General features: G+C 32.7%; 1 protein-coding gene across 2 annotated transcripts in view; it reads right to left on the reverse strand.

The window, feature by feature from the left end:
• SPINK5 (serine peptidase inhibitor Kazal type 5) overlaps positions 1 to 27,062 on the reverse strand; it is a 74,608-nt gene extending 47,546 nt beyond the window's left edge. For both annotated transcript variants that reach the window (XM_008014898.3, XM_008014896.3), the window contains exons 1-7: positions 26,914 to 27,062; positions 25,622 to 25,647; positions 20,419 to 20,546; positions 18,635 to 18,707; positions 4,464 to 4,591; positions 2,403 to 2,466; positions 1,383 to 1,510 (exon numbers count right to left, since the gene is read on the reverse strand). In XM_008014898.3, coding sequence (XP_008013089.3) covers positions 1,383 to 1,510; positions 2,403 to 2,466; positions 4,464 to 4,591; positions 18,635 to 18,707; positions 20,419 to 20,546; positions 25,622 to 25,647; positions 26,914 to 26,968 — 602 coding nt within the window. In that variant the 5' untranslated portion in view covers positions 26,969 to 27,062. The remainder of the gene's footprint in view (positions 1 to 1,382; positions 1,511 to 2,402; positions 2,467 to 4,463; positions 4,592 to 18,634; positions 18,708 to 20,418; positions 20,547 to 25,621; positions 25,648 to 26,913) is intronic.
• Between the last annotated feature and the right edge of the window lie 437 nt (positions 27,063 to 27,499).

Raw genomic sequence — 27,499 nt, forward strand, 5'->3', positions numbered from 1 at the left:
TGCCAAAGATAAGGAAAGAAAGAAAGACAGCAATGGTGGATCTGGGAAACTTGCTTTCTGTAAATTAGCTTTCTTGCCTATAGTAAGAAAAGGTGTGAAACTGATTCACTGACAGTCAATTAGAAGCTTTGTTCTGTAAAACTGAATGGGTGTGACACCTTGATTGACAAACAGAAGATTGTCAGGAAAATTCCCTTTAACAGGCAGAACCAAGAGCTTTAAAATAATGCTGTGACAAGGGTGAAACCAAACTGAGCGTTTGAGGCATTGCCATCCACACCCTTAAGTATAACGTTGTATACCTTGTAAAGTATTTGTTAGCTTTCATGTAAAAATATTAAGTTGTTAATGAAAGCTACATTTGAATTGAGCTTTAAGCCCTTTCACATCTATCATTTGATTAGCATCTCATCCTGGAGATAGGTGTGGCTATCTCAGTTCCCCAGAGGAAGAAACCAGGAGCTAGAGAGGTCAAATTTCCCTTTTCACATAATGCATTAAAAAAAAAAAAAAAAAAAAAAAAACAGAATTAGGACAGATTTGAACACTGAGAGAACATGTCTCCTAGATAAGAAAGTGGAAATCAGGCTGATTTCCTGTCCGGAAACCAGTTATCATCACCGTTTTGTAAACCTGAATGGACATGTCCTTGAATTCTATAAGGACTAACTGTAATTTTCAAAGGCAGGTGTGACATTTACTCATCAGTTAAATCTCTGTCCTGATTTTAAAGTTCTAGTGATGTAAATATGGCAATTTAAGGCTTGCTGGCACATGAATTAGATAATCTAAACATTGTTTAACAGCCAGAATATGAAAGACTAATTAGATCTTATCCACATCTGCCTCTTCAAGGTCCAAGCACTGCCAGGCACTCAGATAAAGATTAACCCAGTAGTCCTTCCTTTCGTAATGATCTGTGTTCCACCTTTTAAACTAATAAATAAATTCAAACACATGGCATTATTTCTATTATTATTTTAATTAGCCTCACATTACTCAGGAAGGCTCTCTACATATGCCCAAGTGAAGCAATGGATGTCAAACGACTGACCTATATCATTCCGTAAGAAAGTGCTTTCTAAATTTTAAAATATTGTGCCTTATAAAACACTATGCATTTTCAAATTACTGTAATTTAAAAGAAGTAAGAGTCTTGAATTTAATAACTAACATGCCACCTTATTCTCTCCTTTTAAGAAACTTCAATCAATGATATGAAGAAAAAGAAAAGAAGCCATTCTGTGAGAAAGGCTATTTTACATTGTAAAGACAAAGAATTGCATGCTTCATGAAAAGGATTTTATCTCCCTGCAGAGTGATTCTCAGGGCAGCAACCAAGAGCATCATCATCAAGTCCACCAGGGGAAGATGATACTTACAACAGCTCAGCACACATCGCACACTTATTGCCATGTGTCTTCCCATCAGGACCAAGAACAGGATCATTTTCCCTTGTGCATCCAAGTCTTCCATCTTTAACAAAGGGCCGAAAAGCACTGCATACATCCTGAAGAACAGGGAAAAGAATTGGAAAGTTAGCAAGATTGTAATGCTGATAACACTTTTTCAGAACTATTATAGAACTCAGTCCCGCTGACATTGCTGTGGGCCACTTAGAGCAGTCCCAGCTGTGTAGATGTAGCTCATGTGTAGATGTAGCTCAGTAAGTACTCTATAATTCATGTGGTTAAATAAAAAACTTTTTTACTTGTTTATTCATTTATTTAGTAAACAGCTAAGCCACTGTGTGCCAGAACTCAGACAGAGCACAGTCCTTGCCATTAACTTGCTCCCAATCTCCTAGATGATAAAAAGAGACATTTAAAATAGCATGATGCTAAATGACTTGGTGGAAGTAACCTCAGGTGCTCTGGAAGCTTATAAAAAGGGCATCAGACCTTGAAAATTAGGAAAATCATTCACCTGGAAAAAGACAAGTGTGACATGTATGAGATCCTTTCTTCCTTCCCCTTCCCCTACCATCACAGGCTCACAAAATTGTATCATAGAAAAAAATATATTTAGTTCAAATCTCATTTTAGGTTAAGTAATTTGTCCAAGTTCTCCGAACAGGAAGTGACACTGCTAGGGTTTTAACTCAGGCTAAGTGACTGAAGGGTACTGCATATGTAGTTTCCCTTTTATTTCTTCTTCTTCTTCTTCTCTTTAATAGAAAGCAGAAATAGATTGAAAGATCTAACCACCAAAGTAATCTGATCCAGTTTCAGAGACTATAATTAGCTTTTTCATATTAGTGGGCAGTACCGGGTATTCCATTTCACATAAAGCAAGAATTACTTCCTTCCAAGGCTCCCACCTAAGAAGGAAGAGGAGAGCACCTACTTCCTATTTGAAGTTAGCCTCCCAGTATTTCCCATCACACTGACATTTGACCTCACCTGCTCTGGATTACTGCTCTTACATTCCCCTTCACTCTTTACACCAATTTGGGACCCGGTTTTCCTAGAATCAAAAGTTAGTAGATACAGCAGTTTAATATCACAGAACTTCCCACCATTCAAACCTAACCGCTCTACATTGCATTGTCATTATCCTTTGCTCCCAAAAACAGCTGCCACATAGTATTATTTCATTACTTTTTCTAATAAAAACCACTGTTTATAACGTAAAGTCAAAGAAATGTAGTTAACACGGAAGAGATGGTAAAGATTCCGACTTGTCAGTATTATTTACAGAAATCTTTTTTTAACCTTTATTTAGAGGAGGGATCCACATCAGAAGATGGGGAAAAGTAAAGCTTGTAACTGCATAATAGATACCCCTCAGTCCCCAAGGAACTTTGTTGTTTTAAATAAACAAAGTCAAATTTGTATTATCTAACATCCCATTATACTACTCTTTATTTGGGTTATGAAGACTAGTATTTTATTTTTCATAGAAAGTACATAAAGTCTTGATAATTAATTTTGTTCAGTCTAGTAGACCTTTAAAGTATATCTGAAAACACAGAACCGCAAATGTAAGAGATATTTTCTAATTTGTCAAAAGTTAAAGCAGATGACAACGATAATATCTGTAAAACAATACAAATTTAGTAAAAGCAACATAAAGAAAAAACTAAATATTTAAAAATGATTTTAAAAAGGTATTTCAAAGGATATCAGCTGAGAGAGCACTATAAAAATCAAATTTTCAATTTTATTATAGAGCCTCCTAGCAGCCAGAGCTGCGAGGAAAACAACACAAGGAGAAGTATGATTCTCATCGCATAGTACAAAGAAATATACCAGAAATTAGGGGAGAGAAACTTACACCTGGACCAGAGATTTAAAGACTCATAATGGGATTCCCCACATAAAGACACGGTAAGAACTAAATATATAGCATGCTCATACTTGTGCTACACAATATGTATCTGATAAAAATCTGTATGTTCTTCATATATCTATGTTTGTTTTCTGTTTCTCTATGTTGACCCTTGGTGAGAGTTGAGGACATAATTTTAAAGTGATTTTCTGGAAATATCATCATGCAAAGGATGGGAGTGTTTTAATGCAGTTTTACTTTGCTGAAAATATTTATTGTAAGGAGAGCTAAAGCTTGCAGGATCTCAGAAAGTGAATAATTATAATATCCCTCATTAGCCTATATAAACATTGGTTTTTATATTTGCAAAGCCTTAAGACCAGACAATTCAAGATTGAGGTCACAAGCCAGAACCTGCAAAGCAGGTATGTTACCTTGTTGGTGAAGACAGTTGATAACCAAACCTAGCATTTAGGGTGGAGAAAGAACAAAACACGGACAAGATATAGGACAGTAAGATGCCTTAGCTATTTGGTAAATGTTTAGAAATGGGAAGAAATTTAATATTGAAAGTCCCAATTATCTACTCTAATATCACATATTATTAAGCACTTAATAAACATAATTTGATGACAAAATAATTCTCTGTGAAAAAGGGTATACTCATAGATAAACAAACAGATGATAGATGATGGATAGAAGTAGATGTGTGTATGTATATATACACACATATATGTATGTGTGTCTACATAAATATATTCTATATTCTGTTATATATTATAATCATATAATCTATATCTTATAGATTATAAAATAGTAAATCTATATTTTATTATAATATTAACTCTAATGTTTTATTATATTAAATCTGTATTTTATTATACATTTTAAATATAAAATCTATAACATTTTATAGATTATGAACATATAATGTATAATCTCCCTATCCTGTCTACTTCATAAAGTGATAACCACCTGATAAATCATACATAAAAGTGCTTTGTAAAATATAAAGTGTTACACTATACACCTTTATTTGTCTTCAGAGTAGTAAAAGAAGTGGTACTAATAATTTAGGAATGGCTAACTCCCACACAATGAATCGTTATCTTAAAGGCTGTAGGAAAAATTGTGTCATGTAATTATAGAGAGAACATATTTTAGGGAGAAAGCCTACTTCAGAGAATACTCACGCATTCTCAGCACACAGTTCACATCTGTTGCCATATGTTTTCCCATCTGTGCCACAAACAGCTTCATAAAAATCGGGACAGATAAAATCCCCATCTCTTTCTCCTTTTTTAAAATCATCACAATTCAGCTGCAAAAGACATGATCAAGGAACATCAAAATATAAGAGACAAAAGAGTTCTTAGATGTATAAATAGATTAACATTTTAAGCCCACAATAATGTAAATTGCTGGAGAAGAAAAAACATATCATGAAGGCTATAGTGAGCTAATAAATTTATGGGCAATAAAGCGTGATCCAAGAACAGAGATAAAATTAGATTTCAAAAGAAAGAATTTCAGTATCACTTCAGCCACTTGCTGTCTGGGCAAAGTAGGCCAAGTCACTGCTCTGAAACTTGGCATACTGTTTGTCTGTCCAATCCTGCCTGCCTTCTCCACAGAGTAGTAGTGAGGTCCAGTAGATTAAGGATATGAAAGCTCTTAGTAAAGTATACAGTAAAGTTTCTATTATTATAGATTAGGATAGTAATTAAGAGCAGGATTGTTTGTTTCATATTTCCAAGTCTGCTGCTTAAGCTGTTGGACTTGGACAAGTTATTTAACACCTCTATGCTTTAGTGTCCCCATTTGCAAAATGGTTATAATTTCGTCAACCTCTCAGGACTATATAGGGATTTAAATATGTTAATTCATGTATAGCACTTGGAACAGTGCCTGGCACAGAACCATTTATTGTTGTTGTTGTTGCTGTTTTCAACGTTTTCTCTACTGACAAGCCAAGAAAACTAAGCATCTTTTAGGTATGGCAGGAGAAAGCCCAAATCTCTATTCTAATAACGTTGACATATACTTAGGAACAAACTTGATGGTAAAGAAAAACAAATGCACAAAGTAATAACTGAAGACTAGTGTTCAAGTCTCAGACCTGCCACCCACTCACTTCACCTCTTTGCACCTCACTTTCCTCATCAGGAAAATGGAAATTCATACCCTACCTACATTCCAGATTTGCAGTAAGGATCAAGTGAATTCTTATGAAACACTATTTGGCAACTTGTTATTGTGAAATGACCTAGCTAAAAAAGATACAGAGTTAACTTGAATTTAACTTTTATCTAAAACCAAATAATAAAACTGGATAATTTTTCTTTAGAATATCACATTGCAAAATACAATTTCATGTCATCATTGTCAAAATAAAGACATTTTAATGAAAAATATGAAACACTTAGAATGTAGACCTATGATGAATCAGTATGTCACACAATATAAAGAATAAAAGTAGGATACAGAAGATCAGGTTGAGAAGCTTTTATCTAGAAGGACAAGAACTGAAAACAGAAAAGAAAAGCTAAAGAACATACTCCACTATTCATATGTTTAGAAAGAAGTTAAAAATAGATTGAACATAAGATAAGCAGTGGCCATATATGTTGTTTCATTCATTTATTTGTTCATTTTTTCACAAAATTTATTACACATTAGCTACACTTTAGCACTCTTCTGGACTGTGAAGCTGCCACAGAAAAGAATAAAATAAAAGAGAGAGAGAGAGGAAAAAAATGGAATACATATTCTAAGGAGCTTACATTCTGATAGAAAGAGACAGATATGTACAACAACTATAGATTACAGTAAGTGCTTTCAAAAATAAGCAGAAAAATACAATAGTGATCAGAATGAGGACTATTTTAGATATAGCAGCAAAAAAACGTCTTTCTACAAAGGTGATATTTGAGGTGAGATGAGATTATTGAGGCTGTGTCAACCATTAAAAATTTGAGGGAAGAACATTCTAGGCATAGAGAATGGCAATTGAAAAGGAGTTGTGGTGGAAACTAGACTGTCCTTTTTAAGGAATGGACAGAAAGAAGGGAAATCTGACTGAAGCATAAAGAAAAAACAGGATGGCTATTGGTTTTCTCTCAAAAATCATTCCTGAAGAAACTACAGAAGCATAGGGAAATTATAGATCAAAGTAATTAACTCAAAACAATCACTGCTATCCCCCTTAACCAGAAAATCAACAGCAACATACTAACTAGGTCACAGGTGTAGACAGGGGAATGACAGAGCAAGGCAAAAGGCCAGCTGGGAGATGATGAAAACAGGTGCAAGGATTTATGACTACACCTCCTTTCCCTCCAAACCCCTAGGTGGTGGATCACAACCTACAGAAAACACCTCTTCCTAATGTTGACATTGCCTGAGAGCTTACCATGGATTCCCGACCTGGTGAAGTGGCAGTAAACTAGAGTGGAAAAGAGTAGATTCGGAACCTCCAGCTCTGGGTCTTGTCTCTTTTTCTATCCTTATACTCACCGGAAGAGCTACATACTGAAGCTTGACATTGAACATGACCTAACTGAATTTAGCAGAAAAAATAAATACAGCCATTATGGAATATTACAATAAAAATATCTGTATATCTGACAAGTAAAAAACAGAATATACTAAACAACATGTATCAATTGAAGTAGAAACATTGGAATGGGCAGAAAAATATTTTATCAAGTCTAACTACGCTGTGGAGAGATAAGAGAAGATATCTGCATAAACAAATGTAAAACAATAACAAGAAACAAGTTATAAAGGAAGAACAAAGTGGAAATTTTGAATATGGAAAATATTCAAATGATAATAAATCTAGCAATATAAAGAATAAAGATGGGATAGGTACAAATAAATAATGAACCTGTAAACCAGATGATCAGATCAAGGAATTCTCCTAGAAGGCAATGGAAATAAGAAACTATTTTTCTAAAAAAGGAAAAGCTAAAGAACATCTAAAATAGAATTAGAAGTCTCCAAAGGAAGGAAATAAATATAGAAAGAAATATCTGAAGAAAGGAACGATTTCTATAATTAACAACAACAACAACAAAAAGAATAAAAGAGAAAAGCAATAAGAATTTTAAACTAAAATCAAGTTAATAACAAAATTGTGTTTACAGAAAATATATGGAGAGCAGATTAACATACATTTGGAGAGAAGACAAAGATATTGACAACAGACACAGATATTAGCAGTAGAATAAATAATCAAACAATGGCTGTTTGTTTAGGGATAGTCAGGATAAAAACGAAAGTAAATCACCACCCAAAAAAAGCTAGAAACAAGAAATTACTAAGTATAGTAACTGAAAATATTTTTAAAATGAAAGAACCGAGTCTTACTATAACAGAAATAACAGTAAATACAAATGGGCTATACCTAAAAATTAAGAGACAATTGGTAACTGGATGTTTAAAAAAGAATCAACCCATGTGTTGAGAAAAATTAAAACTAAAAGGCATGCAAGTATCAAAACAATATGATAATAAAAATATACAAGACAAAAATGAATAAGAAGAGAACATATGCAGCAAATTAACACTTAAAAATTAGAATTTAGTCCAAAAATGTGTCATAAGTGACAAAAAGGACAGTATATGAAGTAAGAAAAGACAAGAATAAGAAAGTATAACAATCATGAGCATATATTCACCTAATAATATAGACTTTAAATATGTCAAACAATACAAATAGAATGTAATAGAATTAAATAAATCAATAACTGGAGTTAGAGATTTAAGCAAACACTTCTCAGAAATTTACGTATTAAGTAAAATAAAAAGAATCTTAAGCCATTAGATTTTTATGAACAACTACAGCCAAGAAACAGAAAATAAACATTTTTTTTAGAATGTATAAAACATTCATAAAAGCAGAATATTTGTTAGGTCACAAAGTATTAAGAAATAACAAATAATCAATACTACATTATTTATGTTATCTGACCAAAATTTAATAAAATTAAAAGTTAATATAAAATATTTAAAAGTTCCACATATTTGAAAATTAGATAATCTATTATTAAATAACATTGGGGTAGAGAAATTAAGAAGTGTTTGGAAAATAATGACGAATAGAAATACTTAAATCATAAATCCTGAGATATATAATTATTAATATCTTTAAATATATTTGTCAGAAATTTTTTAAAAATTAAATTTAAAGTATTCCTCAATCCCATTGTAAAATAAACAGCAATGAACATAAAGAAACAAGAATTAACACCATAGAAAACAGAAACAACAGAGAATATTATCAAAAAACCTGTTACAAAAGATTTCTAGTAGGACTGACCAAAGAGAAAGCAATATGAAAAGTAAAAATATATGGAATGATAATTAAAAATAACCAAATAAATGTTGAGACATTAATATGATTAAAGCATTTTATAAGTATCAGTATGCTAATACATTTGAAAACCAAATTGGATATATGACTACAAAAAAAGTATAAGATAACTACCTTTGTTACTACAGGTCAATAAACATTAATCCAATTGATATATTGGTCTGAGATATTCCCACCCCAAAATAACTCAGTCCCAATAGATTTACAGTCTATTTTTCTGAAGGTCTAGGAAAACTTGTATTAAATAATAGTAATGTACAAATCATTCCAAAGCAGTTACAATTATGTAAACTGAAAAATAAAATTCTAAACAGCTTTATTGAGGTATTACTTACATACTATAAAAGTCACCCATTTAAAGTGATTGAAAGTGATTCAATGATTTTTAGTAAATGAATAGAGTTGTACAACCATCATCAGAACCTGGTCGTAAAATATTTTCATCACCCCACGAGATTCCCCTGTGCTTCTGTACAGTATGTCCCAGCTCCCAGCTTCAGCTTCAAGCAATCATTAAACTTTTTTCTGACTCTGTAAATTTGCCCTTTTTGGACATTTCATATAAATGGAATTATAAATATGTAATTGTTTAATTCTAGCTTCTTTCACTTTGCATAGTGTTTTTGAAGTTCATCCATATTGCAAAATTGTCAGCAGCACATCCCTTGTTATTTTTGAATAATATTTCAATGTATAAATATACTCATTTTGTTTATCCATCCAGCAGTGGACATTTGGATTATTTTCAGTCTAGAACTATTTTTAAAAATGTTGCTATAAATATTCACATGCCTGACTTTCTATGGACATGTATTTTCACTTCACTGAATACCTAGGACTGAACTTTCTGGATCACATGGCCAATCTGTTTAAATCTTTAAGAAGTTCTCAAACTGTGTTCCAATGTGGCTGTAACCTTGTATATTACCCCGTTCTATCTATATGTGTTCCAGTTTCTCCACACCCTTAACATTTTGTATTTTCTGTCTTTGTGATTATAGTCATTCTAGTGGGTATGTGTAGTGATACCCCATTGTGGTTTTAATTAGCATTTTCCTAAAAATGGTGTTGGACAACTGGTTATGTGCTTATTATCTTTGGTGTAATATCTATACTTAATTGAGTTGTCTCCTTATAAGGTTATAAGAGGTTTTTATATTTTGTCGATTTAAGTCCTTACCTACTTTATAAGTTGTGACTATTTTTTCTCCCTATGACTTGCTTTTTCATTGACTTCTTGTTGTCATTTGAAGCACACAAATTTGCAATTTTTACAATTTCATTTTATTAATTTTGTATTCATGGATTGTGCTTCTGATTTTATATCTGAAGTCACTCTACCTAACCCAAGTTCATGATTTTTTTCCTCTGATATTTTACTTGAGAAGTTTTATATATTTAGCTTTCACATTTAGTACTAAAATAAAATTTAACTTTTGTGTATGGTATAAGGTAAAATTCTGTTTTTTAAAATTAACTATATTCAATTTTCTCAGCATTATCTTGACATGTTGGTTAACTATTAACTGACCATAAAAGTAAGTAATCTCAATTCTATTCCCCTTATCTTTATGCCTATCTTGAAATAATAGCACACTATTATGATCATTATCGCATTATAACAAAATTTAAATTCAGTTACTGTTAAGTGTCCCAATATTTTTTATATAAATAGTAGGATCAACTGCTCTACTTCTACCAAAAAGAAAGCCTGACAAGGTTTTGATTGGGAATATGTTGAATTTATAGATTAATATTGGGAGAACTGCCATCTCAACAATATTGAGTTTTCTCATCTATGAACATGGACTATTTATTTCACTAGTTATTTTGATCTTTCATTTCTCTCAGCACCATTTCATAGTTTTTAGTGTATAAGTCTTGAATTCATTTTGTTAAATTTATTTCTACATTTTTATGCTATTGTGAATGAAATTAATATTTAAATTTTCAAATTGTTCATTGCTAGTATATAGAAATACAATAGAGTTTGTATTATTAATCTTGCACATTGAAATCTTACTAAACTCATTTATTAGTTCTAGTAATTTTTCTTTTTGTGGATCCTTAGAACTTTTCACATATGGCATCATGTTTTGGAATTAAAGATAGTTGCTTCATTTCCAATAAAAAATTTAATTAATTAATTAATTAATTTTGCCTTATACTGGCTAAGAACCTCCAGTACAATGTTGAATAGCAGTGGTGACAGTAAACCACCCTGTGCTTTCTTCTCAGTCTTAAAGGCAAAGCATTCATTCTCTAACCATTAATTATAATGCTAGTTGTAGATTTTTCACAGATGTTCTTTAACAGACTGAAAAAGCTTACTTCTATTGATAATATTTGTATGAGTTTTCATCTTGAAAGAGTGCTGGATTTTCATAAGTGATTTTTCAACATCTATTAAGATAATCATGTGGTTTTGCCCTTTATTCCATTAATATAGTGTATTAGACTAATAGATTTTCTGTTCCTAAACCAACATTGCTTTCTTGGGATACTTCTTATTTGGTAATTATTTATTTATTTTTTTCATATTGCAGATTCAGTTTGCCAATGTTTTGTTACGGATTTTTCTGTCTATGTTTATGAGGAATATTTGTCAGTAGTTTTCTGCTTTTGTGGTATCTTCTACATTTTGTATCGGAATAATGCTGGACTGATATAATGAGCTGTAAAGTGTCTCCTCTTCTTTCTGAATGAATCTGTAAAGGATTCATATTATTTCTCCTTTCAGTATATAACGGAAATTGCCAATGAAGTCATCTGCTCTTGGGCATTTTTAAAATTTAATTATGTATTTATTTTACTTATACTGTAAGTCTATTATTATTTTCCATTTCTTCTTGGGTCAATTTTCAATAATTTGATCATTTCTAGGAATTTTTCTATTTCATCTAAGTTATTTAATGTGGTGGCATAATATTTTTCATAATATTCATCATAAGTCTTGTAGTTTCTCCAGGGCACATACTGATGTCTCCTATCTCAGTCTTGCTTTTGGTAATCTTTGTCTTCTTTTCTTGAAGGCAAAATAAAACTAAGGGTTTGTCAGGTTTGCTGATCTTTTCAAAGAACCAACATTGGTTTTACTAATTTTTTCTATTATTTGTATGTTTTGTGCTTTATTAATTTCTGCTCTAATCCTTATATGTCCTTTCTTCTGCTTGCTTTGGGTTTAGCTTGCTAAACTTCATTTTCTAATCTTCTCAAGGTAGAGGCTTAAATTATTGAATCTTATCTCTTATTTCTGATTAAACCATTTAAACCTCTAGAAGGTGCTTTTGAGGAGTGCAATAAGTCTTAAATTGTTGTCTTTTTGTTTTCTTTCAATTCAAATTATTTTCCAATTTCTCTCAAGATTGTTTCTTTGACCCACCAATTATTCAGAAGCGTGTTAATTTCTAAATATTTGGTGATTTTCATGATTCATTTTCCTTATTGGGTTTGAATTCAATTCTTTTGTGGTAAAAAAAAAAAAAACCTACTATATATGATTTTAATATATTAAAGTGTATTATGTTTGTATCTCAGTATATAGTGTATCCTGAAAACATTCCTCTGTTGCTTTAAAATAACACATATTCTACAATCAATGTAGAAGCACTCTCTATATTTCAGTTTAGGTTGAATTAATTGATAGTATTCTTCAAGTATTCTGTTTGGTAATATGTAGTCTAGCTGTTGTATCAGTATTTTATGTGGAGTATTGAAATTCCTAGCAATTATTTTTGAATTCTTCTTTTTATTTCTTTTAATTATAGTATTTTTTGTTATATAAATTTGGAGCCTCTGTTAGGTGTGTATACATTTATCATTGTTATATTTCTTAACGTATTAGCACTTTTAAAGTTATAAAATATCCCTATTTGTCTCTAATAATGCCTTAATGTCTATTTTATCATATATTAACATAGCCAATCCTGCTCCCTTATGGTTAAACTTAGCATGGTACCGATCTTTTATCATTTCAACTGTTTGTGTCTTTGAATCTAAGGAGCATCTACTGGAGATAGCTTACAGTTCCTTTGTTATTATTTGTCAGTTTCTGCATTTTGATTGGGATGTTCAAACCATTTATGTTTAGTATAATCACTGATATGGTTGAATTTACATTTCTATTTTTCTATTTGTTTTCAATATACTTTTGTCTGTTTTTGCTTCTCTATTGTTCTACTACGACCTTGTTTTGGGTTAAATATTTCTAGTACACCTTTATAATTCCTTTGTTGATGTTATATATTTATTATATATGTTATTTTCTTAGTAGCTACTCTAGTAATTACAATATGCACCTTAGTTTATTATAAACTACTTCAGAATAATTCTTAATCCTGGTAAAATACAGATTTGCCTTAATAAGGCTTTATTTTCTCTATCACTCTTTATGCTATTGTTGTCATATATGTATATACCTGATAAAACAACATTATAATTGTTGCTTTATATTAGGATTATTTCTTTAAAAAAGGCTAAGAGATTAACCCAATTTTCACTGTTTCTGGTGCTTTTCATTTCTGTCTGTGAGTCCAAGCTACCATCTGGTAGTTATTTCCTTTCAGCTAAATGACTTCCCTCATTATTATTTTTAAGGTAGTTGTGTTAAAAACAAAATCTCTCTCAGATTTCTTTAGTATGGTAATATCTTTATTTTGTTTTAATTTTTGTAGGATAGTTTTAGAGAATACAAAATATTACTTAATCTTTTCTTCTTTCAGCATTTTGAACATGTCATTTTACTGCCTTCTGGCCTTCATTATTTTAGATGAGGGGCCAGCTTTTAATTTTATATAGCCTGTATATAGGATGTGTCATTTTTCTCTTGCCACTTTCTAAATTTTCTCTCTGTTTTTCTTTATTTCAGCATTTTAATCATGATTAGCTACACGTGGATCTCTTCATATTTATTCTATTTGGGGTAAATTGAGTTTCTTAAATGTTAAAATTAATTTTTTTCCATCCAATGTAAGCATCTTAGGCCATTGTTTCTTCAAATAATTTTTGTATTCCTTATTATCTATTTCTGGTATTAGATAAATACCTCTATTTCTGGTATTCCCATTAGGCATATGTTGGCTTGCTTGCTGCTGTCTCAAAAAGTGTATAATTTTGTTCATTTTTCTTCTCTATTGTTTGTCTCTGTATTTCCATTGTTCATTTTTATTAAGCGTTCTTCAAGTTTGGTAATTCTTTTTTGTAAGGATTCACAAATCTGCTTTTGAGCCTGTCTATGTAACTTTTCATTTCAGTTATTGTGCCCTTCAACTCCAGAATTTTCACTGGGTCTTTTAAAAACTTATTTGTATCTTTTCATTGAAAGTTTTTATTGGCATATTCATTGTTATTATAGTTTCTTGTGAACCCTCAAACATGATTTTTTTTGTATCCTGAATATATTTTTAATAGTTGCTTCAAGTCTTTGTCTGCCAAACCTAACATCTGTACACAGCTAAAGACAAATTCCACTAATTTTTTCCTTGAGTATGGGTTGTATATTGTTGTTACTTTGAAAATTTTATAACTATGAATGAAAACTTTTTTTTAATCTCACTAACCTGGATTATAAAAACTGAACATTTTGATTATAAAAACTGAATGTTTTAGATAATAAGTGCTCAGGTTTACAATTTTTTCTTTAAACATTGTTTTTGCTGCTTTTTTATTCTTTTTTTTTTTTTTTTTTTTTTTTTTTTTTTTTGCTTCTGTGGCTGGATTAAGTCTTTGAAATCTTCCTCTCGCATAATTACAACTGCTGATGTCCTGCTAAGAAAATTATGATAGTTTTTATCATAGTTATTTTTTAAGCCTGGCTTCCTATGTTTTTCCCCTGTATTTTTGTAGCTTAGTGGTCAGCTAAGGATTTAACACAGTTTGTGTTCAAATACTTCAAGTTAACAATGCTTTCATCCTCTCAGATAGACGTTTGTGTATAGGGGAGGACATGCAAAGTTCAGGCCACTTTTACATCTACCCCAGCATTTGCTTCTCACTGGGACATTTTGTGTTTATGAAGTGGATATGCACAGCTTTATAGTCAGTTAGGAGTTTGTGAATCTCTTGACCCTCTTTGGGCTCTTTCGACCATGTGTGAAGACTCAGCCAGGAATACCCTTGCTTCAATTATGACTGCAACCTCAGGCCATTTTCCTTACCGTTGGTGAAGATTATCACTTACACTGAAAACACCTCTGGGTATGGCTTTTGCTCATTACTCCAAATTAGGTTAGCCTTCTTCAACAATGGCAATGCCTTTGCTGACATCCATGCCCTTCCCTGTATAGAACCTCTGTGCCAACCAAGCCACAGGGTGAAATGGGAATATCCTTGAGCAAGAACATTACAGACCTCTCTTTTTACTCCTAAAGTCAGCAGTTTTTCAAGATAAATGATTCTCAGATTGGTATAGACTACTGATCAATTTTCAGATTGCTAAAATGTTTTTCTTTTTTCGGTCAATTATGTCTAGCTTTATAGTTGCTTTCTGAGGAGAGGATCTGCTGACCATCTCATTTAGTCATACTCTAAAGTGTTACACCTTAGGATAATTTTATGTAAATTCCCAAATCATATAAGAATAATTTACAAGAGAAAAGTGGAGATTCACTTTAGTTAAGAATATAATTGCGAATTTTCTAAATAAGATGTTAGTATCCAAATTCAGAAATTTATTTTAAATATATTATAAAGTATGATTTACTCTAGGAAAACAATAATAGTTTAACATTAAGAAATATATTCAGATATTTATGTCAATAGACTAAAAATCAAATTATTTTAATAGTTGCAGAAAAGACTTTTAATAATAAGCAACACTTTTATATTATATTAAAATATAATATAATTTTTATATTTTATTTTATATTATATTATATTATATTTTATATTATATTATTTTATATTATTTTATTTTATATTATATTAAAAGACTTTAATAATAAGCAAAACTTTTAGTTTCAGGAAACTAAAAATAGAAAGGAATTTTCCAAACTTGCTAAAGTGTATAGGTAAAAACCACTGTGATAAATATTACACTCAATAGAGAAACTTTAGAGATATTCCTTTAATGTGAAAAGACAAGGGGATTCTTTGATGTTCATTACTATCACTAGTATTTAACTATTGAAGTCTGGATCCTTTACCAATTATATAAGAAAAGAAAGAAAGATGTGCTAAGATTGAAAGGAATATTATAAAACTCTCGTTATATGTAGATAATATGATCAACTACCAAGAGCAAAGACAAAAGTTGTCTGACATAAGATTAATCTGAATAAATCAATAGAATTTGTCCATATCAATAATAAACAGATAAAATATAATAAAAAGCAAAATATATTCAAAATAGTAATAAATTTATACATTTTTAAAACATTAACAAAAATTATAAAAATCTCTGAATATTTTACAAATTTTATAAAGTAGATCAAAGTTATATGAATTATTCATAAACTATTCTACTCTCATGAGTTGAGAAAATTAATACTGTAAAAAGTCAATTTTACCCAAATTAATTTACAAATTCTTTGTATCTCTAAACACATTGGGTTACCAAATTCGAGATGAAGTTTTTAAAAACTCAGTTATTTTTATCTCTAACATGTCATGTATGTGGGAACCATATATCTATGCATAGGTCCATCAGCTTTTAACAACATGAACTAAGAAGGGGGACTTACCATACTAGTTATTAAAGCAATAAATGAATCTGAAAAAAAAAAGGACCTCAGAAACACACGCATACACTCGGGTGAACTTAATATTCTATAAAATTGGCAACCGAAACCATGAGAAACATTGAATGAATGAATTCATCAATTAAAAACAAGTCTTTGCATGTACCAAAACACCACAGATCAGAAATTATGGATGACTGGATTGAGATGGTAGGGATGGAAATGGAGAAAAGGAGTTAGACTTTGGAGGCAGTACCAACAATACTTATTAATGGAGGGAATACTAGAGTCGGGAAACGAAAGGGTGACATACTAGTGAAAAGAAAATTAGTGATGAAAGAGAGAGTGAGAGGATGTCTGTAGGAGAAAACTCCTTGAAATGCAGAGCACCTTATTCTGAGAGTGAGTAGCAGGGTTGATTTTTGATGGGAAGAATCTAAGCAGAAAAAATGAGCACATTGTTCTGTTTTATAGTAGAGAGAAAAACAACAACAAGAAAAAACACATGGTATAATTGGATGAATCCTTTCAAATACAGAGACAAGGAAAAATTTAGACAGAACTTATTTGAAAGGCACACAGCCAAACGTTAACTGCCTTAACTTAATGTAAGTTACTACTTAGTTATGTAAGTAGTTTCCTAAGTAGTGAACCACATCGCTACAAAAGTTTTATCTAGAGGGTTTTTTTTTTTTTTTACAGTTTGCGTGTGTGTGTGTGTATGTGTGTGTATGTGTGTCACTAATATTAACAAAGAGTAATTTAATTTCTTAAGACTGCAATTTTATTTTTTTAAAACTCCTACTTGATTAAAATTCAATAAATTTGTGTCTACATATGGAAACATCTAACTAGCTATATTTTTTTGATAGGTTTGTTAAAATCGGTATGTTTGTGTGTATTTTGCTTTTTTGTCATTTCCTCATATTTTATATTTTTAAACACCATAGATATATCATTTTTTAATGATGAAGACAGAGGAGGAAGAGGACAGTGGATGTTAGAAAGTGAGCCACTCTTTGAATGTGGCAAATAAGACACATATAAAGTTGCCACTTCAGATTTTGTAGAATATAAAAGTAGCTCTCTTCTGCTACAGATTAAGAGTTTCCAATTATTGATCAATTTTGTGGTGTCTGTTACTGTTTGAAAAGTGAGACTGGTTGAGCCCAGGCAAATAATTTAGTAGACTATGTTTACTATGGAGGCTGAGGTTCTCAGGCGTTCTTGGCTAACACTGCCAAGAAAGATTCCAGCGTTGTTAGACCATGGATGTTATAAGCAATTAAGGTGTACTAACCTTGACTGATTATTTTAATTATGTGTTGGGACCAGCAGAGAAGGAAAAGACAGAGGAAATTAGTGAAGAAACTGCATAGGAGACCTGGGGCAATATGAGTGGTGGTTAGAATAGCTGGTGGTAGTCCCAACTTTGTCAATAACCCATTTGTGAGATATTGTAGGCTAGATATATATTTCCACCAATCTGGGCCCCAGCGTTTTATTTTTTTAATTTTATTTTTATAATTTTGTATAGATTTTTAAAATGTTTATAAATGAAAAAAATTATAAAGTGAAATGGTTTATATAGTAGGATAAATTTTCAGTTTCTTTCCTTCCTTCTACATTACTTCTTAATGTTTTATGACCCCCCTTTTTTTTTTTTAACTGAAGAACACTTTTCTTAAACAAAATATTAGTTTGAGTCCCTGTCTGCAAAATAGATATGAACAACCAACTCTAGTCGAATTAGGAGGACCCTCCAGGTACTGGAACATATACAGTAAAAAGCAAAAGAGCAAAAGAAAAAGGAAATAGAATGAGTCAAATGCCTGCTAGAACACGTTAAACCCTGAGATTGGCTTTTAGAACTTAGTTTCCATTTGGTCTAAAACTCATTTTATAGATGAAAACATTGAGATCCAGAGATACATAAATTTTCCAAGTTACACAGGCAATAAGAATTCTGATTTGAACTTAGTTCTACAGTCCCAGGAAAGCTCTTCTTCGGGCTAAGACAGGACAAGAGGAATGAGAAATGATGGCCGTGGAAGGCAGACATCACACTGGCTCACTCCACCTCTTAGTTTCTGTCAGTGCCTAAAATGTTTTTAGAGTTGGGTCATGGGTTGGGCCTATGGACAAGATGTACCAGATATTTAGCCCACCCCTGGACTAACCCATGTTCCCTCCCTTCTAAGTTGTTGGCTTCAAAACAGGTATGACCTAGTACTTAAGGAATAAACAGATAGCTCTAAATAGAGTCAAACATCCTCTCAAAAGTAAACAGGTTGACTCCAAATAGTCTCACCTCTGTTGGGGCAGTAGCCTTGGTAGCTCTTGCTAAATGCCTGACCCTCTTCTGTGATTTTGCTTCTTTTTCCCTGGAAGAGGACAAGAAATAGCATGGTTTTAACATTGTTTGCTCAACTTTTAGGAATAACAGCTAGTATGGTAAACTTAAGTTTGACTGCCCTCCTCAGCCTAGCCTGGCATGTCAAAATGGATAGCATGTTCAGAAATGGACACAGGACCTCAGATCTCCCCTCAACATTGAAAAATATCTTGAACATGGTATCATTATAGGCAAGAATCTCTAACTTTAACTGCATAACAGACTACCTTCCTGGAATACTTCCAACAGCCAGGTGGTCATCAACTCTCAAAGCTATCTGCCCCATTCTTTGAATGTAGTTTTTGAAAGAGAATATTCACATTGAACCTGCTTATATTGGTTCTAATTCCAACATCTAGAGACCCACAGAGCAAATCAATTTTCTCTTCCATAAGGCAGTTCTTTAGCAATCTGATGACAGCTTTTATGCCTTGCATAGCCTCCTTTTTTTCCAGGTTAAAAAAAACAATTTTCTTCCAACATAATTTACCCAAGTCATAAAAATAATAACTGAATGAGTAACTTCAAAATAATAAATTGTCTTCAGACTCTTAAGGCATTTCATTTTGGTTTTACATTATTTTTCAGTAGATTTATTATATTCATACTTTCAGTATCATATTAAAATATCTTATGAAACAAGAAGAAAATGTTATAATAAATAATACAGCTGCTGGTTTACATTCAGCTTTCAAAAGAAGAAAGAATTATTCAACCAGCCCTAGGCCTCCCATCCTCTATTAAATCTTGTCCTGGCTTCTTTGTAGTCACAATCTCTTCACTAGAAGCAGTGCATGAACAAATGATCTGAGCTTCGTTATCCCAATATGATTGACTACGTCAATCCTCAAATTAAATTCCGTGACACACACCAACTTGACATTTAAAAAGCCAATTATAACATAATTATCCTAAGTGAGTAAGCTCAGTATTGGCTTGCTACCAGTGTTGAAGTTTTGACAGTGGTCAGAAATTGAGGCTAACCTTCCTTTTCAAAAACAAATTAGGACATTCTGGTTTGAGGATCTGCAGTTGATAACACAAGCCTTCTTTTACCTTTGGGGTGACAATGGAGAGAAGGAAATCAAGTTAAGAAGCATTGGTTAGAGATTGCTAAACTACCAGGATACTAATTATTTCTGAGCTGCAAGGAGTCGGAAACTATCATCTACCCTTTAGTTTATCTCATCCTAGAATAATGCTAGGTGTCTAAAGACACTGGCAGCTCACAGAATCAGGGTATACCTTGCTTAAGTCCTTCTGCTGGGTGGCTGCCACAAGGAGAGTCTGGCATTATGCTTAAGCCAATCTTCTCAGTCCCTAGGCTGCAACAGAATCAGGTCTTAACAGGCCCAGGGAATCTGACTTTCTTTGTCAACTTCATTTTTTTCCAAAACCAGGAAGTTCAAAGTGGAACTACATCCTCAAAACACTATAGAGTGCTACAGAAGGTATTGATACCCGGCCCTCTGGAATGCTTTCGGAATCTTGTTCGAGTGATTATTAAAATCTTTCCAGGTGGGTGGCAATTATCCAACTTTATCTGATGGAAGATGTCAGAGTGATCTGCTCAGCACTTTTATTTAACCATTTCGGTTTAGAAAAATGCACTTGAAAGAAAAGAAAAAGAATACATTTACCAGTTCAGAGACTAGCTGTTAACTGAAACATTGCAAAGAAAGAAAGAAACCTTTACTCACAGTATCATTTTGCATGTGGCACATTTATTGATGAACATTATTCCATCAAGACTTAGAAAAAATTTCTTATCCTGGGGACAGAACAGTTTTCCATTTTTCATAAATGCCTGAAATTCATGGCATATTTCCTAAGATAATGCCAAAAAAAAGTTGTGTTAGCTGAAATTACATCAAAACAAAGCTTTGTTTTGATATATATGTAGATATATGTATATCTACATATATATGCACACAATTCAAAGGTTTTATGAAGATTAACTATAAGTATGTAAAGCCTTCAAAGAATGCCTGATACATAGTAGGCATTCAATTAATAAATTATCCTCCTTCCTTCTTCCTCCTTTTTTATTATTATTGTTTTGATGTTGGTGGCGATTGTCATTATTATTACTGGAATATGCTAAGATAGTATATATAAAGTACCTAGTACACAGTGTGCCAACAGTAATTGCCACAAAAGGAATATGAAAATGTTGCTGAAGGACTGAGGCAAGGTGTTTGAGCATTGAACACTATAAAATGTCTGCCTACATTTCCCCATGGGTGTACTGCAACATATCAGCTCCTAGAAATTTTAACAGTGTTAAATGAAAAAAGGATTTCTTGGTTCTATATATTGGGAAAACAAATTTCTAGGCTGGTTTATTTTCTGAAAAGAACTTCATGTCCCTTGATCTATCATTTGACTATGAGCACAGGCAGACTGACCTTAAAGCTAAAAAAGCTTAAGATTCAGGGCCCTTCACTGTCACATCCCCCTTCCGAGGTTCTGGGAGAGGCCTAACCATTTTGCATTTTCAAATTTGTGTTATATTTTTTAAAAAACCCATATTCCCACCCCCACCACCATCACCACAAATGCCATCAACACTACTATAACTACCATCAGAATCAAATCTTGTGAATCCATGGAAGTACTGAGGAAATTTCTCAATAGTTGCATAAGCCTTTCTCTCTCTCTCTCTCTCTCTCTCTCTCTCTCTCGTAATTTTTTTGACACATCATTTGGAACTAAAATCCTACTATATTTGTTTTGGGCTTTTAGTTTTGTAAATACCAATAACTGTGTTATACAAAGTTTAAGGAGGACAGTGGAAACATTTTAAATAATAGAATTGGTGGGGAAATAGAAAGTACAATGACCCTCAAAAGTGGTAATTCCTTCTTTTCATTCATTCAGTACATTTTATGAAAGTCCTGCTATACATCACGCATTCTTTTTTAGGAGCTTAAAATATGTGCTACCTAGTAAAGTATGTGCTACCTAGTAAAGTATGACTTTAAAATGTTATATTCCCTTTTAATTTAGAAAACTCACTAGGTATTTATTTATTTAGTTTTAGACAGCATGTTGCTGTGTCGCCCACCCTGGAGTGCAGTGGCGTGATCTCAGCTCACTGCAACCTCTGCCTCCCAGGTTCAAGAGGTTCTCCTGCCTGAGCCCCCTGAGTAGCCGGGACTACAGGTGCATGCCACCACATCTGGGTAATTTTTGTATTTTTTAGCAAAGATGGGATTTCATCATATTGGGCAGGCTGGTCTTGAACTCCTGACTTCAAATGATCCACCTGCCTTAGCCTCCCAAAGTGCTGGGATTAAAAGCATCCACCTCTGTACCCAGTGAAAATTCACAAGGTCTTTAGATTAAGCCTTTGGAATCTAAGGGGATTTTCGCTGGTTTTTGTTTTGATTTTTTTTAAAAATCTGCTTCAAATTGCTTGTACCAGGAAACAAACAAAGCTTTTGCTTCAACTCTGACAAACACAACCTCTTCCGAAAAATTTACTAAAGGTTTCTATTTAGACTCCTATATCTATATCTGGGGTGTTTTGTGCTTTTTCTTTCTTTCTTTCTTATTTATTTATTCATTTATTTATTTATTTATTTATTTATTTTATTTTTGGGAGACGGAGGGTCTCACTATGTCACCCAGGCTGGTCTTGAACTCCAGTAGTCTCCTATATCTTTATGATCATCACTGAATGAGCCAGCAATCACTTATTATTAGATTACTATACTTTGCCAGGTGCCATAGATACAGCATTAGGTAGGTAAAACAGAAGTATACTTGCCTGGATGAATAAAGCTGTTCTTAATCTAGCCTCTTAAAAATGGTAGGCAGTTGGTAGCACTTGCAAAATGATTAATGGTGAAGGAGAATCACTAAAAAATATCACAGACCAGCCCTGGGAAATTTTGCTAAGGATGGCATGCTAAAATGTATCTAAGATTATTATCACTACACAGTAACTCCATCAGAGTAGCACAGTAGTAATTTCTGGACACAGATTAATTACTGGGCATCTTGAGATCTGTCTGATCTCTGACTGTACAGTATCAAATGCCAACTTTGCAAGTTGTGCTTACCTTGCTGAATATAATTGATCCTAAAATCCATACAGTAGAATCAGAGAAGGGCCTGAGGCCTTTGTAATAAAAAAAAAAAAAAAAAAAAAAATCCCTTATTAAGTAAGTCTTATAGAAAGCGTGTAGAAGACTCATGATAATCCTGGAATAAAGCTATAAATAATTTTGAATGTTTATCATAAAAGAGTAGCATCAGACCAGGTGCAGTGGCTCATGCCTGTAATCTCAGCACTTTTGGATGCCAAGGCAGGAGAATTGCTTGAAGCCAGAAGTTCAAGACCCTCTTGGGAAATATAATGAGACCTTGTCTCTACTTATAAAAAAATAATTAGAGTTGCATCAATCAGAATAATCCCTAAATTGGACTTATCCAATGTCACTATTAGATGAGAGCTTAATTCCTAGAAAGACTCCTTTTCTTACAAACTGAGCATCAGAGGCCCAGATAATAGGTTAAGAAACTTGTTCACAGTGATTAATTAGTTAAGATGAGATTCAGTGCTATTTTTCTGAGTTATGAAATTATCCAATGTATTCTCTTGGGAAACAGGAAAAGACCATAAAAATGGAAAGCAGCAGAAGAGTTTTTCTCTGAGCAAAATGGAATACCCTTTCAATGACCACAATAGAGAGGGTTGAAACAGAAGCATATTTAGATCAAAAGCCCTCCTGAGTTGAGTAGATGACTTTTCAGCGACTGTTTACTTGCAGGGTAACTTCCAGTCCCTGGCCTGTTTTTGTTTTGTTTTGTTACTGTTGCCATTATTCTCTTTTTCTCAGCATGTCCCAGGAAAACTGGAGCCCTCTAGGGCCAAGTTCTTCCTGTTTCCCTCACTGGCTGAGGCCTAATTTGCAGTCTTCTATTGTCCATCTCCAGTTATTATAATAAAACCCTCCAGGAGCTGCCATTGTCCTATCTCATTGTTAGAGCACTGACCAGCTTGCTTTTGCCTGAAGAATGACTCTTAGGTGATGACAAATTTAAGCATGCTTAAGATCCTTGCAGATTGCTGCAGTGCTTTTCCCTGCTGTTTAGGTTCATGTTTATGACATTTAACATGCTTTTATCATGCTGAAAGGAACCCAAGCTACTAAACTTGGAAAATAACCAAATCGCAGCATCATAAAAAAGACTACATCAATAGTTTTCATTTCTGACACAGTATCCAAAAACTCTGATTAGAAAGGCTTCCAAATAAATAATTACTTCTTTGTGTTCTTGCCTTTAATACCAAATATAAGAAGTCACTAAATTTGTTTTTAAAATGGTTTTCAGTGAAATGGAGGTTAATGCTATGAAAAATATCAGTGTAAAAGTCCCAGTATCTGCCACAAATCACCAACCATCATCACGGACTCTGAAAAAGAAAATGATGGTTTTATATATAACATCCTTCTTTTTATATAACATCCTTCTTTTTTCCAGGATAAAACAACCAAGTGAGCATGCTCTCTGCTTCCCAAAAGTCTAGCTTATTTTCTACTCCACTGAACTTTCTGGACTTCTCCTTAATCAGTAAACTTAGATGAAATAGTAGAGAGCATGATAAAATTATCCAGAACATTCATGTAAGAAGTTTCTTTAAAAAACAAATAATTAAATAAATAAATAAATAAAATAATTGCAACAAAATACGTCAAGAGAGTATTATAACCATGGTTCTCAGAGTTTCAACGTAAAGAATAGCTGTTTCACATTTTTATTCCTTTAATGTTCATGGCCAGAGATACAGCAAATTTTGACACATATTCAGCAAAACGTTTAAAATTGTGTTTTAAGTGCTGAATTAAGAGCATGCATAGCAGTGTGTGTGATATAAATATACAAAATATGTGTCAGAGAGTAATTGGTCATCTTCTCTTTCAAATAGATGAAAAAAATTAACTTCTAGTAGAAAATGATTTTTTAATTTACCAAACAAAAGAGTTTTAAGAGTTGGTAAAGCGCCTTCTTGCATCAGGGCCTCTGTGCTCACAGGTGCTTCTGTCTGGTCTGTTGTAAACTGCAAACACCTTCATGGTTCATTCCCTTATGACCTTCAGATCCCTATTTTAATACTGTCGCTCCAGAGAGAACTTCCCTGATTACCCTTATGAGAATGGATACCACCTCCATTCTTTGGGATCCTATTATGCCTCCTGATTTATTTTTCTCCTAGCATTTGTCATTATTTAATGTACCATATGTTTTGCTAAGCTACTTATAAATTTGTCTGTCTTCCTACACTAAAATGTAATTTTCAGGGCAGGAATTTCATTTATTTTGTTTACTTAAAAATATCACCAACATCTCAAACAGGGTCTGACATCTAATAGATGCTCAATAAATATTTAATAGATGAACTATATACACTACTTTCAAGACACAGAGCACCCTCTTTTGCATAATGATTACTAGAAAATTTATTTTATCTTCCTATGTGGTGTATCATGGCTTGTTCAGATGTTAAATGGAACAACAGTAGTTTTCCAGTTGATTTATTTTTTGTTTATGAAATGTTAAAGTGCTCATTTAACATGATAAATTGCCTCTTGCAGACGTCCATCATCATTAATACGTTGGGCGTGTGTGTGTCTCTGTGTGTGTGTGTGTGTGTGTGTGTGTATGAGAGAGAGAGAGAGAGAGAGAGAAAGAGAGAGGGGGGAGAAGGGGAGAGAGAGAGAGAGAAATATTCATGTCTTGATTCATAAAAATCTGTTTCTGTGTTTTTAACAAAAGCTATTAGTACCTACCAGTATAATATGTTTGCATTATTAACATGAAGGTGTTGGCCACAAACCATTTTTCTTTGGGAATCTTGGAATGAATTCAATGAACAGAAAAAGCAGGACTAACCTGATCTTCATTCTCACTGGCAGCATCTGGGATGAAAATATAGAAACCAAAGTTAAGGAAATGTACAATATTTAATAAACAAAACAATTCATTTAATGTAGTGTCCTGATTGCTTTAATGACAATATGTTGTAAAACCACAAATTGTTTTTGAACACATTAAGATTTACCATGGCAAATAAAAGAAGGGCGCTGGACCAGGAGATTAGTATATATACTCACAAAGGTCTAATCACTCAGAAAGTTACAATTACTTTGGAAAATAATATTTATGTGAATTCTAACCCCATCAAAATCACTCATCTTCAAAAAGTCCTTTTGGAGCAATAAATGGCAGCCTCCCTTTTAAAATTACAACATAACATACATGCAAAATACTATATCAATTATAATATAATTTTGAAACTATATTATAGTTTCAGTTGAAACTATAATATAGCATTACATTTATAGGATATATAAATACAATTTAATTTTCTGAATTCTGGCACCTCTACCTCCTTATTACAGCTACAAAAGTTAGAGATCTGACAGAAGGTAAGATTAAGATCACAGCTATTATACTCTCTCATTAACATAGGCTCTTTTGTACTTATACACCTATTTTAGGAAAGTGGGCATTATTTGTATATGATTTCAGACTATCTCTGAGTTTCTCTTTTTTAAAATTTTTCTTTTTTAAAATTTTAATGTTTCAGAGCAACATAAGTCTAGGAAATTTGTGTTCTCCTAGGGTTAAATAGCAAATATAAAAATCTACCCTCCACCTCCCACAAAAGTCCCTCACTCTTTGGAAGAAATGCTTTCAACCCATTTAGCACTTGAAAACACAAGACTAAAATAAGCTAGAAGACTCTACTGCTTTAAAATAAGAACAGATGATTGAATTTTTAAAAATATTTCATTTATGCCTATAACATTAAAATACATATATTATTTACAATTAAGTTTTAAATGTCTATTATGTAGATAAGTATATGTACTATGAATTGATACATTTAGTAAGAGGAAGGTGAAGAAGAATGTATTCAGTTTTCAGAATTAAAGAATTAATGGAAGAATTTCTCATGGTTAAAAAATTCAGATTATCTCAAACTACTTGCCATTTCTAAAGATAACAACATAATTATAAAGCCACATATATAAATCTTCAGAACTCTGTGTCTGGCAAGATATTTCAGGATTATATATACATACATAAATGTTTTTTGGCAGGAGTAGGGGGAGAAAAGTCCCTTCCCCAGGGCTTTGAGTTGTGTGGCAAGAAGCTTAGATTACACACAAATTGCTCACCTTGTATGAGGCAAAGAGCCAAGGGCAGAAGCACTGACACTGTGGCTATCTTCATGTTGAAGATGATGCAAGTCGCCTACAGGTCCACTCCGTGCATTGCTCAGCTGGTGCAGTATGACTGAACTCGGGGATGCAGTTTACTTTTATAAAGCACTGGTGACACCCACATAAAACCAGTTGTTCAAGGTCATAGGACTCATACCACACCACTTTAGCTTCTATCCTTTGGGATACCGACAGGGTGTCAGGTTTGAACAGAGAATATCTATCTCTAAAGTAGTAATGTGCTTTCATGGTACCTCCCCCAGAACACAATGGATTGAGTCCACAGACCCTACTCAAAGTTGAATATTCTATAATTCTATATAAGAACTGAATTCCCCAGAAATACCAGATATACTACCTTGTAGATAAACATGTTTTTGACTGGACTCCCTTCATAAGTGGGAGGAGAGAGGAAAGGAAGACAGATTGGTTGTCCTACTGGTCAGGTATAGATTTAAAGATTTCCACATCTAGAGAAACCCAGGGTTCCTGTGCCTTTCATTTGTAGGTGTTCTGAAGTGTCTGAGTTCAGCGTCACAGA

Source organism: Chlorocebus sabaeus, chromosome 23 (genome assembly GCF_047675955.1).
Source record: "Chlorocebus sabaeus isolate Y175 chromosome 23, mChlSab1.0.hap1, whole genome shotgun sequence".
In the NCBI taxonomy this organism is placed as follows: Eukaryota; Metazoa; Chordata; class Mammalia; order Primates; family Cercopithecidae; genus Chlorocebus; species Chlorocebus sabaeus.